Genomic DNA, 20085 nt, shown 5'->3' on the forward strand with positions numbered 1-20085 from the left:
CCCTCTGCCTGCCAGTTCTCTGCTCCATCTCTCAGCTGCCCACCTGTCTTCACCCACCAGTCAAGTTGTTGAAGGCAGGAGCAGAGCTTGCCTTGGCTCCTTCCCTGCAGAGGCCCAGGAGGCAGCCCAGCCCTCCGTCTCTGCACTGTTCCTGGTCTCAGCTACATTCCCAGCTGAGCAAAAGTGCCAGCCTGCAGCTGTGCAGGAAAGAGAGGTCCCAGCGGCCAACCTGGCCCTGCTGCTGTGACCAGGCCCCAGCGCTGCCAGGTCTGACCTGTGTAAGACCTTGCCAGCGCCCACTGTCTCTAGGAAGAATGCTGGGCTTCTTTCCTTGGCTCTGAGGACCCCGCGGCCCTATTCCTGTCCCGTCCTCCAGGGGGCGCTCTACACACACGCGCGCGCTCTCACTAACACCCAGTGCACGGCCTGTCTGGTCCACAGCTGGAGACCTGGACAGAGCCCATGACGGACTAATTGCTCAATGGAGCCCATTGCTCTATGGAGTCCGGCCTGCTGTCCTGCCTGCCGCCTCTCCCCATCCTAGTCTGGGAAGTACTTGTGCCACTACTGGCTCCTCCCCTGGACTGTTGCCCAGAGTGGCTGGAGAAGTAGCCATTCTTTGGGAGGAAGGTGGGCTGTTGTGCTGGTCAGAGCTGGTGTTCTCCGGGGTCTGGAGCCACACGGGCATGGGTTGCCCCTCGGTGGGGGCATTGAGGTGGCCGTCGGGGTTTTACAGAACTGTGGGGCTGAGGGCACAGCACCCCAAAGCCGTGCTGCCAGCTGAATTTAGAACCACCTCGACTACCTCTCTAGGCAGGGCTTGGCTTCTGGGTGGCGCGGGGACAAAGTTTAGCTGGCGGTGGAGTCACCACTGCCCTCAGCACCCATTGCTGGAGTTCCGGGCCAGGGGGCGGGGCCGGGAGGAGCTGGGCTGCCCAGGGGCTGCGGACACATTCCCCACTCCAGCCCGGTCCATCCGCGGGAACCCGTCTGCGTCATGAGGCCGGCAGACCCGCTCCGCCCGTTCTAGTTGCCCGGGAACGCTGCGTTCCCTGGGTATCCCCACCCTCTGGGCTCCTGGTTCGCGGTGCTGGCCATTGGGGAGCACGATGTCACGTGACCGGGCGGGGCGGGGAGGTCAGAGTCCCGGTGTCGGGCGAGATGGCGGCGGAGCAGGACCCTGAGGGGCGCACAGCTGCGCGGCCGCTGCTCACCGACCTCTACCAGGCCACCATGGCGCTGGGCTACTGGCGCGCGGGCCGGGCGCGCGAGCCCGCCGAGTTCGAGCTCTTCTTCCGCCGCTGCCCGTTCGGCGGCGCCTTCGCCCTGGCCGCGGGGCTGCGCGACTGCTTGCGCTTCCTCCACGCCTTCCGCCTGCAAGATGCAGGTACCCCATGGCCCCCTCCTCCCCGCCTGGAGTCCCACCACACAGGCAGGACCCTCCTGCCCATCGAGTCCCCTTCTCGCGCCCTAACGAGGCCCATTCGGCGGGATAAGACGTCTCCGCCAGGAGCTCCCCACTGCCGCACGCTCGCCCCAGCCCACGTGGGCCTCTGTCGCCCACAGACGTGCAGTTCCTGGCCTCGGTGCTGCCGCCAGACACTGACCCCGTGTTCTTCGAGCATCTCCGGAGTCTCGACTGCTCTGGGGTGACGGTGCGGGCCCTGCCCGAGGGCTCCCTCGCTTTACCCGGCGTGAGTGCGGGCTGAACGGGACGGAGGGGTGGGCCTGAGCGGGGCCGGCGGCGCCCAGCTGACATCCTCCTCGCAGGTGCCATTGCTGCAAGTGTCTGGGCCGCTCCTGGTGGTGCAGCTGCTGGAGACGCCGCTCCTCTGCCTAGTCAGCTATGCCAGGTGGGACTGATCGCCGGGGGCCACCGAGCTCAGATTTCCAGGGGACCCGCCCTTGCGAGTATGGGCGTGGCTCCGAACTGTGTGGGTGGGACGCAGGGTCTGGAAGAGAGGTCGGGCTCTGGTGGCCTCGTGACCCTAACCCAGGGTCCCCTGCTGCCCACAGCCTGATAGCCACCAATGCGGCGCGGCTTCGCCTGATAGCCGGGCCAGAGAAGCGGCTGATAGAGATGGGGCTGCGGCGCGCTCAGGGCCCGGACGGGGGTCTAACGGCCTCTACCTACAGCTATCTAGGCGGTGAGGGTCAGGGGAGGGACTTAAGGGTGGGGGAAGGAGACTTGCCCCAGGGCCCATTGCCCACCGCCTGAAGCCCCCCAACCCTGCCTGGTGCCCTGGCCTAGGCTTTGATTCCAGCAGCAACGTGCTGGCAGGACAGCTGCGTGGTGTCCCAGTGGCAGGAACCCTGGCGCATTCCTTCGTCACTTCCTTTTCAGGCACTGAGGTGCCTCCTGACCCGGTGAGTATCCCTCTCCCTGGCTGCGCTCAAAGCCTGGGGGAGGGGAGCCAGTTGCTGCCTGCACAAAGGCAGATGCCCCCCTTACCTAGCCCACCTGGCCACTGGCAGCACCCCTGCTCAGATCTTCAACCCCCGGGGAAGCAGGCCCCACCCTGCACTCTGGGTCCCCCATCCTTCACCGACCCCTCTCCCTAGATGTTGGCTCCAGCTGCTGGTCGGGGCCCCAGGGTAGACCTGGTCGCCTGTGTGGAGGCGTGGCTGGAGCGTGTGTGTGCCCACCTGGGGCTGGGGGTGCAAGAGCCGCACCCTGGTGAGCGGGCAGCCTTTGTGGCCTATGCTTTGGCCTTTCCCCAGGCCTTCCAGGGCCTGCTGGACACCTACAGTGTGCGGAGGTGAGGCCCAGGCAGCCCCTGGGGGGGCTCAGCAGAGCAGCGGCAGCCCCCCCATACCCTTGTCCCTGCCCGCAGGAGTGGTCTTCCCAACTTCCTTGCAGTAGCCCTGGCCCTGGGTGAGCTGGGCTACCGGGCCATAGGCGTGAGGCTGGACAGCGGTGACCTGCTTCAGCAGGCCCAGGAGATCCGTGCGCACCTCAGGACATCTGCAGCCCAGTGAGTCCCTGGGAGAGGCCGGGCCTGCCGAGAGACTCCCCGTGGGGCAGAGCAAGGGAGGGGCCGTGCCTTTCCCACAGTGAGGAGCTGTGAGAGCCTACCTCAGTGGAGGCAGTGTGGCCCTGGGGGGGAAGCCACAGCCAGGTGACTGGGACAGAGTCTCCAGGGAGCTGGGGGTGGGGATGCGTGACTGGGGAGGGAGGGAGTCCAGGTGAATTAGAAACTTCTGAGGGGCTGCCCCTCCCCCCCATCACAGGTTCCAGGTGCCCTGGCTGGAGTCAGTCCCCATCGCTGTCAGCAACAACATTGACGAGGGAGAGCTGGCACGACTGGCCCAGGAGGTGAGGTGGGGCAGGGGCAGGACGGGGGCAGGGCGGGGTGGCTGGAAGGGCCCCTGCTGGGCAAGCTCAGTGCCCCCTCCCCTCCTATCCTCCAGGGCAGCGAGGTCAACGTCATTGGCATTGGCACCAGCGTCGTCACCTGCCCTCGCCAGCCTTCCCTGGGTTGCGTCTACAAGGTGGAGACAGGGACTGGGGCTCAGTGGGTTTGGGCCAGGGGCTTCACGGGCTGGGGTGGAAGAGTGCAACTCTCCCAACACCTCATCCCCACAGCTGGTGTCTGTGGGAGGCCAGCCACGCATGAAGCTGACCGAGGACCCTGACAAGCAGACATTGCCTGGGAGCAAGGCCGCCTTCCGGCTTCTGGGCTCTGATGGTGAGGCCCTCCCACCCCGCTGGCACCCCTCAAGTCCCCAGGCCCCTACACTATTCTTGGTGTCCCTCCCTCCCACACACACACAGGGTCCCTGCTGTTGGACCTGCTGCAGTTGGCAGAGGAGCCCCCACCCCAGGCTGGCCAGGAACTGAGAGTCTGGCCGCGAGGGGCCCAGGTGTCCCGTACCGTGAGGCCGGCCCACGTGGAGCCGCTGCTGCGACTCTGGGTCCAGGAGGGACAGGTGACCACCCCACGCACCCCTTTCGTCTGCACCTGAAACCCAAATCAACCCCTGCCCCGTGACCTTTTGCCAACCCCTTCCTTCTCTCCCCCCACAGCTGTGTGAGCCCCTCCCATCTCTGGCTGAATCTAGAGCCTTTGCCCAGCTGTCCCTGAGCCTTCTCAGCCCTGCACACAGGAGGCTGGAGCAGCCGGAGCTCTTCCAGGTGGGTGGAGGAAGCGGCACCAGCCCTGTGTGCCCCCTACTCCTACTGCCACCCATTGTCCTTTCCTCTGCTCCCCGCAGGTGGCGCTGTCTGAGAAGCTGCAGGCCCTGGTGGCCAGACTGAGTGCTGGAGGCCCCCAGTAAGAGCCCCATGGTAGGGCTGCCTGAAATTAACACGAGTCACTCACTGTCCCCCACAACTTGTCGTGTGTCATTTCTTCACCTAGCCTGCTACTCACTGGCCCCCAGAGCCTTCAGGTGGGCTGGAGATGGGAATCAGAGTGAGGGCTCATGCTTTCAGGAAGGGCCAGGCCCAATCTGGGTGAGGAGACAGCTCTGTGCTGAGACCTGAGGGTGGTTGGGAGCTAGGCCAAGGCCGGGGCTGTGCCACCTCGCAGGGCTGGACCTCAGGAGCAGATCTGAGGCTGGAGAGGGCAGGGCTATGGGGACGGGGCGGACTTTGGTGTCCAGCCCGCAGGTGTGGCAGTTACTGCGGGAGGCCTCTCCCTGCTGGAGGCTCAAGCAGGAGCCATGGGGTGGGGATGAGGTGCAAGAAAGAGGGGCTCGGGGCTTCCTGTGTCCAAGGGTGGCTCCCACACATGCCAAGGGCACTGCCTTGGGCTCAGGGTCAATGGGACACCTCAAGCTTCCCAAGCCAAGGAGAAGCCCAGGTGTCCCCTCCTGCTGCCAGCAGCCCTGCACAGCTCTGCCTTGGGGACCCTGGGCTCCATCCGTCTGGCTCTCTCCAGACCCAGGCATCTGTCATGGGCAGCCCCGCCTGGGCCTTGGGGACCCAGTTCCTGACCTAGGAGCCCTCGTAAGGGAGAAGAGGGTGTCAGGGGCCTGCACTAGAACTGCCGAAGAAGTTGGCCCATGGTCTTGGGCCGGCTGTGACTGCAGGCAAGCTAGTCGGGTCTCTACCAGCTTTGACAACGTCAGCTCCAGAGGACCTGCCCAGGAGAGGTTCTAGGTTGTGCAGCATACAGGACAGAGGGTGGGGCTTGGGCCTCTCCCACTTGGCAGCAGGAGGTGGCACAGGGACCCGAGCGTGTGGGGGAGTGCTGGCTGTCTGAGGCCCTTCCCGGAGCACTTCCTCCTGCCCAGGTATTTGGCCCAACCGGCTCTACTGGTTCCTTGGGGTCAGGCTGGGCATTGCGTGCTGTGTCGCTGCGTTAGGGTGACAGTAGGGATTTGGGGCAGAGGCCTAGTTAGGCCAGCCCTGTGAAGCATGAGGCTTGGAGACACACACACACAGCAAAACCGGTCCCAGGTACTCACAGGTCACCACTTCTCAGCTGCATACTCACTTCCTAGGTACCAGGACCCAGGAACCCTGTGGTCCAGCACTGGGGGGAGAGGGCACCTCAGAACTGTCCAGGACCCAGAGGGCCCACCCCAACAAGTCATCTGCAAGAGCCCTGGGAGGAGCAGGTGCAGCTCCCCTCACTTGCTCCACCCCAGGGCGGCCAGAGCTCAGAGGTCGCGACAGCTCTCCAGTTGTGCCTGTCCCTAGGATGTCTGGCTGGGTTGCAATGCAGAGGGGAGAGCCCAGGCCCAGGTCCAGGCTGGACTGCTTTAGGGCTCAATCAGGCCAGGACTCAGCTCGGGGCTGGGCTCAGACGTCTGGACCCTGCTAGGGCCTCCTCAGGTAGTCCACACCTACCCCGATGCCCCTGGCTCAGCCCCTCTTCAGTGGGGCTGGAAACCAGGGTCAAGGACCCTTCTTCCCCACCCCCTTGCAGACCCACCACCTCCTGGGAATCATGCCCCTCCCCCAGGGCCCTGGTGGGCAAAGCCAGCTCCCAGATACTCAGGCTTCAGGCTGGCTACTCAGCACCAACAGCCAGGGCAGGAGGACCTCTCACAAGCCCCCAGTGGGCACCAGGGTTGGGAAAACATCTGTGTGGCTCCCCGACTCACCCCGCCCACAGAGATCACACATAGGTCACCACACCTGTCCCTGGTCCCGCCCCCCCCAAGGCCTGCTTCTAGGTCAGGCCTGGGCACAACTTCCTGGGAGGACCAGTGGCAGGTGCTGCAGGCTGGGTCCCCACTGAGCAGCTCCCCAAGTGTGGCAGCCATGGCTGGGGGGGTGTGGGGCCGGGCCCGGGGAGCCCCTGTGGGGGCCCTAACCCTGACAGCTCTGGCTGAAGGGATCCGGGCCAGTCAGGGACAGCCTATGAGACCCCCTTCCAAGGGCCCTCAACCTGAACCTGAGGCAGAGCCTGGGCATGTAGCTGCCCGGGAGCCCTGCTCCCCACCCCATGCGCAGGAGCCAGCCCCTGAGGGGCCCTCTCAGGTGAGTGGGAGGGAAGGGAGGCTGAGGGGACCAGCCTGTGGGGCAGGGGAGAGAGCTCGGGGAAGGCAGGGGAGCTCACTGGGCTGGGGAACAATAAGAAGGCACGGGGACTTTGTCGAGAGCTGGCAGGGGGCCTGGGGAGGAGAGCTGAGAGCAGCAAGGGCCTTCACACACCCTACCTACCCTGCCCTAGGCACCCCAGAGTTCCCGGAAGGAGGGGGCCCTAGCCGACCTGGCGTTGTACACGGCTGCCTGCCTGGAAGAGGCTGGCTTTGCTGGGACACAGGCCACAGCACTCTCCCTGTCCTCAGCCCTGGAGGCCCAGGGGGAGCGGCTAGAGGACCAGGTCAGCCCCCACCCGCGTTCTGCCCCAGAGACTCCTGCCCCATCCCCTCCAAGGTTGGGGGGTTGGAACGAGCTCCCTGACACTGACACACAGGCCTCTTTTGGGCTGCACCTGCCCAGTGGGGATACAGAGGGTAATAATGTTGGGGGTCAAGGAGGCCTGGCTGCTGACATCTGCCTCTCCACGCCAGGTGCATGCCCTGGTGCTCGGGCTGCTGGCACAGGTGCCCAGCCTGGCCGAGGGAAGGCCCCGGCGGGCAGCTTTGCGAGTGCTGAGTGCGCTGGCCCTGGAGCACGCACAGGACGTGGTGTGTGCGCTGCTGCCCTGCTCGCTGCCCCTGGACCGGTAATCCTCCAGGGCTGCACCCTCACTGTCCCCACACAGCTGCTTCCCCTTCCCTCTTGGCATGGAGTCTGGCCTCATCGGGCAGATAGTGGAGCAGGCAGAACCTCCGAATTTCCTCCTCCACCCCGCCCCCCTCGGAGTCCTCGGTACTGGGTTCCTGACTTGGGGCCTGCGTTCACTTTCCATGTCACCCCTGAAGTCCAGCCTGGGGGTGTGTGAGCCAGGTGGCTTCTGGGACCCAATGCCCTGGCTCTTTGGTTTGATCCACCCCAGGAGAAGTTGCCTGATTTTATTCTCTATGTGATTGTGTATAATGTCAGTTTGTCACTGTCGCTGGCCTGAGAGTGTTCTGAGCGGACCGTGCTCTGTTGTGGTCTGCATAGATGGCACTTATTTTATTCCTCTGGGATTGGAGGTGATATGGGGGGAGGGGATGTTTTACCTGTCCCTCCTCCTGCTGGAGTCCTAGTGGCCATCTCCACCCTGACCTGGGGTCCTGCAGGCCAGCACGGACCCTGCATCAGGCACCCTGTGCCCCCAGGGCGGCAGCCGAGCTGTGGCGCAGCCTGAGCCGGAACCAGCGCGTGAATGGGCAGGTGCTGGTGCAGTTGCTGTGGGCGCTAAAGGGCACAGCTGGACCTGAGCTGGAGGCACTGGCGGTAGGTGACCAGCCAGCACTGCCAGAGGACGCCCCCTCCCCGCTGGCCCAAGGGGGTGGGCAAGTCGGGCCAGAGGGAGACTGGGCGGCAGGGTCTTGCCAGAGTCACACGCATCTGTCCCTCAAGTGCCTGAGGCTCTGTCCTCGTCCTGTCTGTGGTGCACCCGATCCTGGGTGGTCCACTTGTTCCACAGGCCACTCGCGCCCTTGGGGAGATGCTGGCTGTGTCCGGCTGCGTGGGCGCTACACGGGGCTTCTACCCGCACCTCCTCCTCGTGCTGGTCACGAAGCTGCATGAGATGGCCCGGGGCACACGCTCCCCTGACACCTCCAAGGTTTGGACCCCATCCCACCAAGGGCCACCGCACAGCCACGCCAGGTGAGGGTCTCACACTGGGGGAGGTGTGGGCTGGATCAGCGCCCTGTCCTCACTGCCCTCTCGCCCACTGCCCCCACCCCCAGCTGCATAGTGGAGGCCCTGAAGGCCTTGCTCACGGGGGATGGCAGCCGCATGGTGGTCACGTGCATGGAGCAGGCTGGAGGCTGGAGGAGGCTGGTGGGAGCCCACACCCACCTGGAGGGTGTCCTGCTGCTGGCCAGGTGTGGTGCAGGGGGTGGGGGAAGAGACCAGGCCTGAGGGCGGCCGGGTGCGGGCTTCTCCAGGGGTGAGTCCGTAAGCAGAGGGAGAGCTGCCATTTTGCCCCAACCCAGTGCCATGGTGGCCCATGCGGACCACCACCTGCGAGGCCTGTTCGCTGACTTGCTGCCCAGGCTACGCAGCGCCGACGACACGCAGCGCCTCACGGCTATAGCCTTCTTCACCGGGGTGAGTTCCTTTCCCGGATGGGTGATGAGCGGTGACCATGGACTTGGCCCATAAGCGGCACCACCAGCATCGGGACGGTGAGAGTCCTGACCGCCTGGCCCCCGCTTAGCTGTTGCAGAGCTGGCCCACCGCGCGGCTCCTGCGGGAGGAGGTGATTCTGGAGCGACTCCGCGCCTGGCAGGGCGACCCCGAGCCCACCGTGCGCTGGCTAGGCTTGCTTGGCCTCGGCCACCTCGCGCTGAACCGACGGAAGGTGAGGAGCTGGGCCGGGCAGGACGGGACCGGGGTGCGAGCGGCGGCCCAAGATCCCTGCCTCCGCAGGTGCGGCATGTGAGCGCGCTGCTGCCCGCTCTCCTGGGCGCGCTGGGCGAACATGATGCGCGGCTCGTGGGCGCCGCGCTGGGCGCGCTGAGGAGGCTCCTGCTGCGGCCGCGGGCGCCCGTGCGGCTTCTGAGCACAGAACTGGGGCCACGCCTCCCGCCACTGCTGGACGACGTGAGCACTGCCTCTCCGCTCCAGGCCCCGCCCCACCAGGACACTCCCCTCTCCCCAGGCTCCCCCGCCAGGTCCCGCTCCTGCCCCCAGATTGCGCCCCCAGGCAGCTTCCCTCCTGAGAGCCTCTCCTTCCTGGCTCCCCCTGACTGCATCCTCGCACGCAGGCTCGGGACCCAGTCCGCGCCTCTGCAGTCGGGCTCCTCGGGACCCTGGTGCGGCGGGGTCGGGGCGGGCTCCGCGTGGGGCTTCGAGGCCCCCTGCGGAAGCTGGTGCTGAAGAGTCTCGTGCCGCTGTTGTTGTGCCTGCATGACCCCAGCCTGGACGCTGCTGAGGTCAGCTGCCCCCGGGACTGTCCCACCACTGTCCCCACCCAACCCTACCCATCCCACGGAGCTGTCTCCGAAGATGGCCCGTCAGGGACTTGCCCAAGGGTCCCGGGTGCAGGCGTCATGGGCTCCCAGGTTCCTGGCCCTGGGCTTCTCCACCCCTCATCCTGGCCACACCCAGGCCACCTCTGCCACTTTCAGGACCCCTAACCCTGCTCCCTTCTGGTGTTCCAGAGCTCAGAGTGGACCCTGGCTCGCTGTGACCATGCCCTGCAATGGGGTCTGCTGGAGGAGATGGTCACTGTGGCCCACTATGACAGCCCTGAGGCCCTAAGTCGCATCTGCCACTGCATGGTCAGAAGGGGAGCAGTGACAGTGAGGGGGTGTGGTGAGCTGCCCACTGGGTCCAGTGTACACAGGGACCACTGCCCTCAAACGGAATCTCCTCACCTTCCCAGCCAAGGTGGTAGCAGGTCTAAGACCTCCGGCCCTGACCCCTTTCTCTGGGGGCTCCCCAGGGGACCCCAGCCCCTGGGCTCACCTCTGCCACCTCCTCTCCACGTGGGATTGGCCCTCCTGTCCTGCCATGAGCCCTTCTGTCCCCAGGTTCACTGGTACCCGAGCCACGTGCCCAGATTCCTGAGCCAGAGCCAGGGCTACCTGCGGAGCCCACAGGACCACCTGCGCCGGGCAGCCACCGTGCTCATAGGTGAGGCAGTCCAGGTGTCTCACTAGCTCTCCTACCCAGAGCTCTGGGAGCTGGGGGCGTGGCGCCAGCACTCACGGGTTTGCCTTGGTCCAGGCTTCTTTGTCCATCACACCAGCCCCAGCCGTGTCAACCAGGACCTGCTGGACTCCCTGTTCCAAGGTGAGGACCAGCGTCGCCAGGGCATGGGGTCCTGGAGAGTGCAAGAGTGGAGTGGGTGGGAATGGATGGGTGGAGGGCCAGGAGTCCTGTGGCGCTTGGCAGTCCTGAGCCCTCCCGCCTTGCTTGTCCCTGTAGACTTGGGGCAGCTGCAGAGCGATCCCGAGCCGGCTGTGGTCGCCGCTGCGCAAGTATCTTCCCAGCAGGTGGCGCTGCTGGCCCGCGCTCAGAGCTCTCGGCAGCGCCTGCGCTTCCCCCACCTCCGCCTGCTCCAAGCCCGCGCGGCCCGGTCCCCGCCAGTCTACCCGGACAGCCCCTTCCGGCGTCGGAGCGTCACAGGCCGCTGGGGCTCCTCCACACCGGGTTGAGCTGCACCCAGCGCCCCCCTCCTGGTGGGGGCTGGGGGTCTAAGTCGGGCACCCCTCCGCTCTGTGGCCAGTCCTGGCACACTCCACTTGAGGGGCACCCAGGGCCTAGTGCTGGATGCCAGTGTCTGCCCCCTCGAGCCACCGCAAGGCCTGGTGCACACAAAGACTCCTCCAGGAGCTCATCACCGTGATGGCACGTGCCCTAGAGGGACGGCAGTGTTTCTGTCAGCACCATTTCACCCTTAGCCCCTTGCGTCTTGCACCCATTGGTCCATCTGTCCCCCCCAGGCCTGTTGCTCTCCTAAGCCGCGGTCTGGTGAGGGACACTGAAGCTGGCACAGCCCTGGGAGCTGCTGCTCTGATAGGCTGCCTGCTTCTTGGGCCTCTGCCCCCGCCTGCCCGGGGTCCCTGCCTGTTTGGCCCCTGCTGGTCACCCAGCAGCTCTACACCGCCCACCAGGTGCCCCACTCCTTGCCAGCCCATGTCCTGGCCCAGGTTCTGTATGCTCAAAAGACATTGACCTGTTCCCCTGTCCACACCTGCTGCACCCCCCCAGCCTGGCACCATTTTCAGACGCCCCCACTCCTGCTTATTGTGTCAGAATCCCACCTGAACCTTCTCCACAAGGCAACCCCTGACCTCTCTCTCCACTGGACACCACAGGCCTGGGATTAGGTGTGGGGCGCTGCCATCTGCACCCCTACCACACTGCGCCTTCGCGCCAGGGTTGGGAAGGAGGTGTGACTGGACATACAGGGAAGAAGTCCCTGCAGATGCCACCCAAGCTGTGACCAGGCCCCTCTGGGCCCTCGCCCCAGCAGGTTCTGCCACCAGAATGCCCATCCTGAAAAGCCCTTCTCCCCTGAGCTGCCGCCTCACAGAGGCCTTCCCTCACAGAGGTGTCCCTCCAGACTGGGGACACCTCGAGGGCAGGCCTGGGGTCCTGCCTGCCCCTTATGGAAAGTGTCTGAAGTAAAGACCTGTGGATCAAATGGGTCTGGCATCTGCCTGGGGCGTGAGTCATGGCCACGAATGGGGTTCTGATGGGCGATGCCTGGTCCAAGATCGAGCTCAGGCTGGGATTGTGGGTAAGGCAGTGTGTGGGCAGGAGGAAGGGGTTAGAGTCAGGCAGGTTCAGGGTGCAGGCGTGTGGCCAGGTCAGGTAGGGTTTATGAGTCAGGAAGGTGGGGGGGTCTTGTAGGTCATCCCAGGGCAGGGTAGGGTCAGGCCAAGGGCACGGTCTGTGAGGAGCCAGGCTCATGGCTTAGCAGTTCAGATCCTACAAAGCAGATGTCAGACAGATTACACTGTGTGAAAGGCATGAGGAGTATGCTGGGCAAGCCAGGAGGCCCTCAGACCCCCATGAAGGAGACAGAGAGGGAAGGGAAGGAGGTAGTGGGCTCATCCTGGACACCTGTGCTGGCTTTGGGGGTTCCCAAGACAGTCCCCCATCAGGGAGCCCACAGTTCTCAGGACCGGGGCCCCCCTGCAGGGCTGGGTTTCCATCCTGCCGTCAGGGTCTGTGAGGAGCCTGGGGCTGGGCACATAGCAGGAGCATCCTGGGACCCCTTAGTGGCCACCCCCACTCCTTGCGGTCTAGGAGCCAGCCCCGGGTGAGCGTTCATGCCCACTTGTCCCACCAAACATGCTTGTCCTCACCGCAGAGAACAGCTGGACAGGCCAGCGGCAAACCCTCAGTGGTACACGCACCATGGGGGCCAGGCAGGCAGCACCCCGCCCCTTCCCACCCCACTTCTGTGGGGCTTGGGAGCCCACAGCCCACCCTGCAGCGGCTGTTTGGAGCCCAGGCTGTGTGTTGCATAACAGCGGCCCGCTCATGGTCATGTGCCTCCCTCCCACTATGGCCCCTGCCCAGTAGCTGGCGTCCGCTGGATGTCCTGCCTGCTAGGCTGAGGTTCAAGCAAAGCCCACATAGCATGAAGGCCAGACTGTTGCTGGGCCCTGGGAGTGTGACCCTTCTTGGGGACTTCTGTGCTGGGGGGAGCAGTGGCCTGGTCCACCAGAGGCTGCCTGTCCCCCTGACAGTGCCGTAGCCCTGCCCCCTGTGTTTTCTGTCCAGTCTGCGGGCAGAGAGCCCATCCGCTGGGGCGAGCATCTGAGCACTTCTTTCCATGTGCAACCCTTCAGCATTGGTGTTGACGCTCAAGTACTCCCATGTGGGCTATGTCCCTGGGGACCTCAAGGCATCGGTGGGCCTAGGTCCCGATGGCCACCAGTCAGATCCTCCAGTGGGGCCTGGGTGGGGCCTGTCCAGGCCCTCTTTCCCCTTGGCCAGGAGAGTAGAGTGTCAGGGCCCCAAAAGTGCCACTTCTATACCTGCTCATTTAATGCTTTCTGAGAGCTGGGTTCTTCCAGTCCCACTCACGCTGCTTTTGCCTGTTAGGTCACCCTAACCAGGGTTCCCAGAGGAGGACCGTGGGCCCTGGAGGGACAAATAGACTAGAGAGGTCTCCGGCTTCCTCACTGGGGGGGTGGGGTTCCTGTAAGCTGATCTGGGATTTTGGGGGGCACTGTCTTTTTTTTAGCCATTTTTTTAAATTAGTTTCAGGTGCACAAGACAAAGTAATACTTAGACATTTATCATTTATATCCCTCACACTGTATGAACCTCCCTCCCCCCATCCACTATCCCTCTGAGGCACTGTCTTTTATTATTTACTAATTTATTTTTAAAGATTTTATTGGGGAAGGGGAACAGGACTTTATTGGGGAACAGTGTGTACTTCAGGACTTTTTTTCCAAGTCAAGTTGTTGTCCTTTCAATCTTAGTTGTGGAGGGTGCCGTTCAGCTTCAAGTTGTGCTTTCAGTCTTAGTTGTGGAGGGCGCAGCTCAGCTCCAGGTCCAGTTGCCGTTGCTAGTTGCAGGGGGTACAGCCCACCATCCCTTGCAGCAGTCGAACCGGCAACCTTGTGGTTGAGAGGACGCGCTCCAAACAACTGAGCCATCTGGGAGCTCAGCGGCAGCTCAGCTCAAGGTGCCGTGTTGAATTTTAGTTGCAGGGGGTGCTGCCCACCGTCCCTTGCGGGACTTGAGGAATTGAACTGGTAACCTTGTGATTGAGAGCCCGCGCTCCAACAAACAACTGAGCCATCCGGGAGGCAGCTCAGCTCAAGGAGACACTGTCTTTTTTAATTTCACTGTTGGGCTTGGGTTCTGGGTCTGCATGGGGTTTGCTGTCCCAGCCACAGCTGGACCTTCTGTTCCTCCTCTTGATGGCGTTGTGAAGCTGTGTGCTCCTACAGCGCTCCAATGGCCCAGTGCTCCCTCGTCCCGCCGAGGAAAGGCAGACTGCCCCCGGCTGCCCCAGACCCAGACACGTGGAAAGTCCCCACTGATCAGCTGCCAGGCCCACCCTGGCCACTCCCCCATGCAGCCCCTGTGTGCTCTGAGTCCCGCCACTCCCCCGGGAGGCCTACTCTCAGGAGACTCTTACCTCCGAGCGAATGTATGTGGATGAGACGCAGACCCAAGGCCAGCTGCTCTGGAGAGGGTCACTGCTTCTCCACGAGGCCCCAGGAGCCTGGGGTCTGTGTGCCGGTTGGCCACACATGCTCTACCCCATCTGCAGCCCCCCACTCCCGGCCCACTACTGGCAGCAGTGTGTTCTCAAGTTCCCTGAGGCAGAGACCCATCCTGCTGGAACTGCTCTGCTGGAGTCTTTCACAGGCCAGCTCACTGGAGAGGAGCCAGGGGTCCGGCCATGCATGGCCAGGTCCAAGCACAGGGCAGGCTCCCCTTGGCCCCATGGCGTGACAGGCTCGAGACCACGGGGGAGACACCTGCTCTCAGCCCCTACATCCCTCCTCATCCTGTGTGGGCAAGTCCTTGCTCCTGCCCCCTATCCCAGGTCTAGGAACCCTAAAAAATTCACTGATCCATCTTCCCTTTGTGGGTCGACTTTATTGGCTTTCCCCAACTCCCAAGCCCTGTGGTGGATGGGCTACTTGGCTGGGTTTGGGCTCTTGCCTTCCCAGGGCTGGCAGCTAGGTGGGCATGAGCTCTGCTCCCCTGGAGAGCATCCCAGGCGTGTAGGTCTGCAGGCTAGCAGAGTTGGCTCAGTATTAACAGCAGAGCCAGACAGGCATAGAGCGCACAAGTGCAGCCCTGGGCCTCCGGCTTCCAGCACACCTGGGGGGCGCCCACCTGCAGCTCCAGACCACACTCCTCCAACAGGACCCAGGTGGGCGCCTCCGAGCCCCAGCTGCTGCCCAGGAGCCCACACGGCAGGGACACGGCCCTGCTCTCCTTCCATGGGACGCTCTGCTCCAAAAGGCTCTCCACCTGCCAGGACAGGGTGGCATGTTGTCAGTGGGGCCCCCAGGCATCCAGCGCCCACCCACAGCACCCCCTCCCTGAGGTGCCCAGTTTCCATCCTACAGGGCCCACCCCTTCCCCCTCCACCTGCGCCCTCTCACCAGCTTAAACGGCTCCATCAGGGCCCTGGCCTCCAGCACCTGGGCCAGCAGCACATGCTGGGTTTCACTCAGTGCTGGGGAGAGACCTTGGGTAAGAGAAGCTCGGGAAGGCCCAGCTGGGCAAGCCCATATCCCTGCCCACTACCTGCCAGGGCCCTCACCAGCCAGCGCTTCCAGTAGGTAGAAGATGGGGCCAGCGAGTTCCTCTACTAGCGTTCTGCAGGGGAGCACCAGGCACTCCAGGATGACGCCGGCTGGACCAGGCAGAGGCTCCACCTGCCCGCAGCACTGGCCCTGCTCCAGCTGGGGGGAAGGGTGGGCAGTGAGCCTGGATGGCCTGGGGCAGGCCCCGCCCACCCCACCCACCCTCCCAGTCCCAAGTGGCTTGCTCACCGACTCCACCAGGGCCTGTAGGGCCTCCTGGTCCCTCAGGACCTGCCCCAGGGCCCCCAGCAGCTGCCCACACAGCATCTTTGAGAAGTTCTCCAGGCCCTTGGCACAGCTCCTCACCTCCATCTGCAGGCCCTGGAAGTCTTCAGTAGGCACGAACCAGTCCTTGGTGGGCCCGTCTGTGGGGACAGGGCTGGCATTGCCTGGGTGCCCATAGGGCCCTGAGGAGCTTTGGTCAGGAAGAGGAGACCCCCAGGGCACCCCAGGGGTGGTCAGGAAGGTACTGACCCGACAGCATCTTGAGGCGGTCAGAGATGGACTTCATCATGGAGGAGAAGGTGGAGGACTCCTGGGGCTGGTCATCTGGCCAGGCAGAGCAGGGCTCGTCAGCACAGTGTGTGGGTCCCCGAGCCAGAGAGAGCTGAGGCCTTCCCTGGCCCTGACAGCCCCTCACCACCACCCCGCGCTGGCGACCAGGGCAGGGACCAAGGCCATGCCAGGCTGGTGTCAGCCCGTGCTGTGCCACCCTTGCGTGTGTGTGCGTGTGCACATTCCCAGCCCTCAGGAATCTCCCAGCTGCCCCATGCTTGCTATAGAGGCAGAGGCTTCAGCTGCCAGGAGCTCATCCCCCTGCCCAGGCCGTGTGGGGGATCCACGGGCCTCACCTGCCTGGGACGTCACAAAGGTCTTCTGCTTCTTGTTTGGGATGAAGTGGATGTCTGGCAGCGGGTGGGAGCAGAGGTGGGGAGGCAGGTTGACGGGGGCTCCCAGCCTCCCCCTCATCCCCTGAGGCTCCCCTGCGCAGTTCCCGCAGTGTCCCCCAACCACCTCCACACCAGAGCACAGGACCCTCGGCCACCCAGGAAGCTGTGCAGCCAGATGGGCCAAGCACCCCCAACCGGGCAGGCGGTGGCTCTTCCCAGGCCTCCCTGCATTTTTGCCAGGGAGACCGGGCCCCAGGAGTCACCCCAATGTCAGCTCACCCAAGTCAGAGCCAGTAATCACGAGCTGGGCCACCCGGAATGCGAGAATGCTGCCTGAGGGGATGGTGACTGTCTTCTTCTGGCTCAGGTGGCCCTGGCCCTTGCCCTGAGGGGTAGACCTGGGCTCAGGCGTGGGCTGCTACAGGGGTCTGCCTAGGGACACTGCCCTCCTGCCCCACGACCCTTCCCTGGACACGGCCCAGGCTGCACACCTGCAAGCACATGGCTCCAGGCAGCGCAAACTGGCCCGAGCCCTCCCGCCTGTGCATCCGGGTGACCTCCACCTCCTTCTGTGTCTGCAGCACCTCAGTCACCACAAACACGTCGTCCCCATGAGTCCGAAGCTGCTGCAGGACTTTGTGTTCGGGCTGCTGCAGGCGTCTGTGGCGGGTTATGGAAAGGCCGAGAGACTCACGGTGCAGGTGGGGGGCACCGGCCCTCTCCCACCTCTGCAGGGAAGGGACAGCTTCCCTCCCCGGGACCTAAGCCTTTGTGCCCATCAAGGCAGGGGGGTGACAGGGCCAAGGGGACCAGGACCTCTGTGGATGCCCAGGCGCGGGTGGTTGTCATTCCCCTCCCAGGTGCTCCTGACAGTGTCTGTGGATTGGTGGGGGTGCAGGGGCCAGTGGAGGTACCCACCCCTCAGCCACCAGGGCGCTGCTGCCCTCCACAACCTGGGTTCATTTCAAGTCCCCACACTGAGGTCTGCTCCACTGGAGCAGCCAGTCTCCTCTCAGCGGCCTAGGGCTCAGTCTGACCCAGACCCCCTGGGCCATGCCTGGCTGCCCGTGCCCTCAGGGTGCAGCCCCCACGACCTCTGCAGCCTCCTTCCCCAGCGCGCTGGTCCCAGCACGTCCCTGCCTCTGGAACTTTCCTCCCACTGTGCTGACCCTCAACATGGCACAGACACGCTGTGAAGTCATGACCCAGTGGCTAGCGGGGGTCAGCAGAGCCCTGCCCCTGAGGCCCCACCTCTCTTGGAGCATGGCCACCCAAGTGTTGGGGCTCACTCGCAGCGTGGACACGTTCATTGAGGCACTGGAGCTTCCGGACACTGCAGCCCCACCTGCAAATGTCCCCTGTCCCGGGGTCACCAGCTCCACGCTGCCCTGCAGCTTCCCGTCCACGGCGTCTTGGAAGTGGAAGTGGCCGACACACTCGACAGCTGGAGCAAGGCCAGAGGTGAGGCCCCATCCTGCTGGCCGCGCCTGTCCCACCCAGGGAGGGGACCTTTGAAAAGGCCCTGCCCTCTGAAAACAGACAGCCCAGAGGCCCAGTGCAGGTGGCAGTCTGGCCCTCCCGCTCCCCTCCCAGCTGGGACTCCAACTCAGTGCCAGGTGGGGTACCTGGTTCCGGGATATTGGGCTCCAGGATGTCCCTGATGGACAGGTTGACACATACGTAGCGGGGTCTCCAGAACCATGAGCTGGAGGACTTCCTGCCCAAAAGGCAGTAGGGCTGGAAGCTGGTGGAGTTCCGAAGGCTGTTCATGGGGATGAGCTCCCCACTGCGGTCCAGTTCCCGGACCACGCTCTTGACCACCCCCTCAAAGGCCGACGCCATGCTCCTGAGGAGGGCAGATGGGTCAGGCATTGCGCCCTAGGGCTGGAAGCAGGGGTGGAGACGGGGGTACAGCGGGTATTTGGATGCCTCCAACAATGGGGAGCTCTTCCCCTCCAGAGACACGCTGCATGGCCAGTCCTGGGATGCTCTGACTGGCCGAAAGCTCTTGGCCCTGCCCATTACCCAACACAGAAGGAAGCAGAGTGTCCACCCTGTCATCCACTAGTCCCTTCCTCCAAGGGGCTGTGAGCCCCTCCCGGCGGTGATGTCATTCACAATGACATCAGGCCATTCACACCCTCTGTTCTGGGACCAGAGTGCCTACACGAAGCCCAAGAAAGCCCTGGACGACCAGTCATAGGGGCTACTACCAAGGCCTCTGCCCAATGAGGCTTAGGCTGCCACCAAGGGAAGGCAGAGCAAGGTGGGGGCCTTGGGTGACCCCCAGGCCAATGGTCTACCTGCTGTAGCAGCTGTCTCCGTGGCTGGTGTTCTGAGGGTGGGGAAAGAAATATAAACCACCACCTCCTGGGTGCTTGGCACAGGGTCCCACAGAAAGACTCAGCCAGAGTGTCCCCAGCTCCCAGGCATGTCCTCTAGGGCTTTCTCTGTGCCCAGAGCTTCATGAGCCACTTGTCAGAAGCTGAGGCATCAGGGGTCAGAGGTGAAAGCTGGCCAGAGCCAGCGCAGAAGACCTGGGCCCTGGCAAAGGACCGGCCAGTCTCACTCCAGGAGAAGGCCTGAGTCTCAGTGCTGGTCTGAAATTGGAGGGGGGGGGGCAAAGGGACACCTGAAGGGCCCACTCCACAGTCAAGCCCAAACCCAGCTGAGGCTGGCGACGGGGCTTCCCCAAGCGGACCTGGGATTGTGGGGAGTCCTAAGAGGGTGCTGGGACCAGGTCACCGCCCAGAAGGGCCGGCACCCCCACCCAGTGCAAGAGGGACCACCCAGGCGCCAGGGGGCACAGGGCACAGCTCACCGTGACTGGCGCACAAGCTCTGGCCTGCAAAGCTAGGCGAGGCCGCGCTGGGCCGGGTCGCGCCGCCTGTGCCCTGGAGCTGCTGAGCATGCACCACCCGACCAACCGCCCAGACCCAAAAGTGAAACCAGCAAACTGAGCCTGCGCCACGCCCAGTGCTCCCGGAAATCGCCCGTGAGCCACCCCCTACCGCCCCCCCCCACCTCTGCCCGCCCACTGCACTCCTCTGCAGTTTCTTTCTCAAAACTCTGGGCCATGGTGGAGGGGCTGAGTGGACATTTCTCCAAAGAAAAAGTACAGATGGCCAACAAGCCCGTGAAAAGGTGCAAATCAAATCATGGTGAGATGCCCCTTCACACCCCCCACGGACTGGTGGGAAAGAGCTAAGAGCAGGGGAGGGGAGGGAGGGAGCGAGACTGGGGGGGAGACTCCCGCAGCCACTGCACGCCCCATCCAGTCCACTCCTAGGTGTGTACTGAGAAATGAAAACATGTCCATGCAAAGTCTGCTCTCACATTCGTGCAGCGAACTCATAACAGCCCCAACGTGGAACCACCTCCATGTCCGCCAACTGACACACGGGTGAAGGAACTGGGGTAAATTCTCATGGGGAAGGCATGAAAGGAAGACATTCCGCTGCAAAAAGGAGTGGTGTCCCCTATTCGGTACAACACGGATGAGCCCCACAACACTGTCCCGGGTGACAGAAGTAAACTCCAAAGGCAACATATCACGTGATTCACGCACACCAAGTATCCAGAGAACATAAAGTAGGTGGATGGCACCAGGGCTTGGGGAGGGGGGAGGAGTGACAGCTAATAGGGGTGCAGTTTTTCAGGAGTTGATGAAATGTTCTCAAGTTAGTTGTGGCGATGGTTGCACAGCTGTGAATATGCTGAAACCCATGGAGTTTTATACTTAGACAGGTGAGTTGTATGGCATGTGACTTACATCCCAAATCTGGAGCCAAGTGACAATAGCCAGGCCCATCACAGGCTCCTCGGAGCCCTCACAGTCCTGGGTCACATGCGAATCATGTCTGGTGCAGGGCAGAGTGTCTCCACATCCTTC

At 63.7% G+C, this 20085-nt stretch overlaps 3 protein-coding genes across 7 annotated transcripts; 2 read left to right on the top strand and 1 right to left on the bottom strand.

The window, feature by feature from the left end:
* Positions 1-1053: 1053 nt before the first annotated feature.
* On the top strand, positions 1054-4334 carry NAPRT (nicotinate phosphoribosyltransferase). The gene is made up of 13 exons (XM_019712242.2): positions 1054-1387; positions 1567-1694; positions 1771-1853; positions 2017-2147; positions 2252-2367; positions 2563-2759; positions 2835-2975; positions 3232-3316; positions 3412-3492; positions 3587-3689; positions 3776-3930; positions 4028-4135; positions 4216-4334. Exons 1-13 carry the CDS (start codon positions 1162-1164, stop codon positions 4276-4278), a joined length of 1617 nt encoding a protein of 538 aa, XP_019567801.2. The 5' UTR covers positions 1054-1161; the 3' UTR covers positions 4279-4334.
* A 139-nt stretch (positions 4335-4473) lies between these two features.
* MROH6 (maestro heat like repeat family member 6) lies at positions 4474-11654 on the top strand. Of its 3 annotated transcripts, none has more exons than XM_074316546.1 (14): positions 4474-6433; positions 6627-6779; positions 6970-7124; positions 7666-7783; positions 7977-8161; positions 8245-8382; positions 8494-8608; positions 8718-8861; positions 8930-9103; positions 9268-9435; positions 9664-9817; positions 10036-10138; positions 10232-10297; positions 10433-11654. In XM_074316546.1, the coding sequence occupies exons 1-14, from the start codon at positions 6215-6217 to the stop codon at positions 10851-10853; spliced, it is 2313 nt and encodes a 770-aa protein (XP_074172647.1). In that variant the 5' UTR covers positions 4474-6214; the 3' UTR covers positions 10854-11654. The 3 variants fall into 3 exon arrangements, with proteins under 3 accessions (XP_074172647.1, XP_019567792.2, XP_074172646.1); XM_019712233.2 differs by having other exon boundaries at positions 9664-9783; positions 10433-10800; XM_074316545.1 differs by having other exon boundaries at positions 9664-10138; positions 10433-10800.
* Positions 11655-14564: 2910 nt separating this feature from the next.
* GSDMD (gasdermin D) lies at positions 14565-19154 on the bottom strand. 3 transcript variants are annotated; one of them, XM_074316431.1, is made up of 12 exons: positions 19015-19112; positions 18497-18528; positions 17819-18039; positions 17445-17637; positions 16685-16853; positions 16473-16578; positions 16155-16208; positions 15778-15852; positions 15493-15668; positions 15261-15402; positions 15100-15173; positions 14565-14965 (listed from the first exon to the last, which is right to left on the bottom strand). In XM_074316431.1, the coding sequence occupies exons 1-12, from the start codon at positions 19102-19104 to the stop codon at positions 14726-14728; spliced, it is 1572 nt and encodes a 523-aa protein (XP_074172532.1). In that variant the 5' UTR covers positions 19105-19112; the 3' UTR covers positions 14565-14725. The 3 variants fall into 3 exon arrangements, with proteins under 3 accessions (XP_074172532.1, XP_019567859.2, XP_074172533.1); XM_019712300.2 differs by lacking the exon at positions 18497-18528 and having other exon boundaries at positions 19015-19154; XM_074316432.1 differs by lacking the exon at positions 18497-18528 and having other exon boundaries at positions 17819-18077; positions 19015-19135.
* Positions 19155-20085: the final 931 nt, after the last annotated feature.

The sequence above is a fragment of the Rhinolophus sinicus genome, linkage group LG12 (genome assembly GCF_036562045.2).
Source record: "Rhinolophus sinicus isolate RSC01 linkage group LG12, ASM3656204v1, whole genome shotgun sequence".
In the NCBI taxonomy this organism is placed as follows: domain Eukaryota; kingdom Metazoa; phylum Chordata; class Mammalia; order Chiroptera; family Rhinolophidae; genus Rhinolophus; species Rhinolophus sinicus.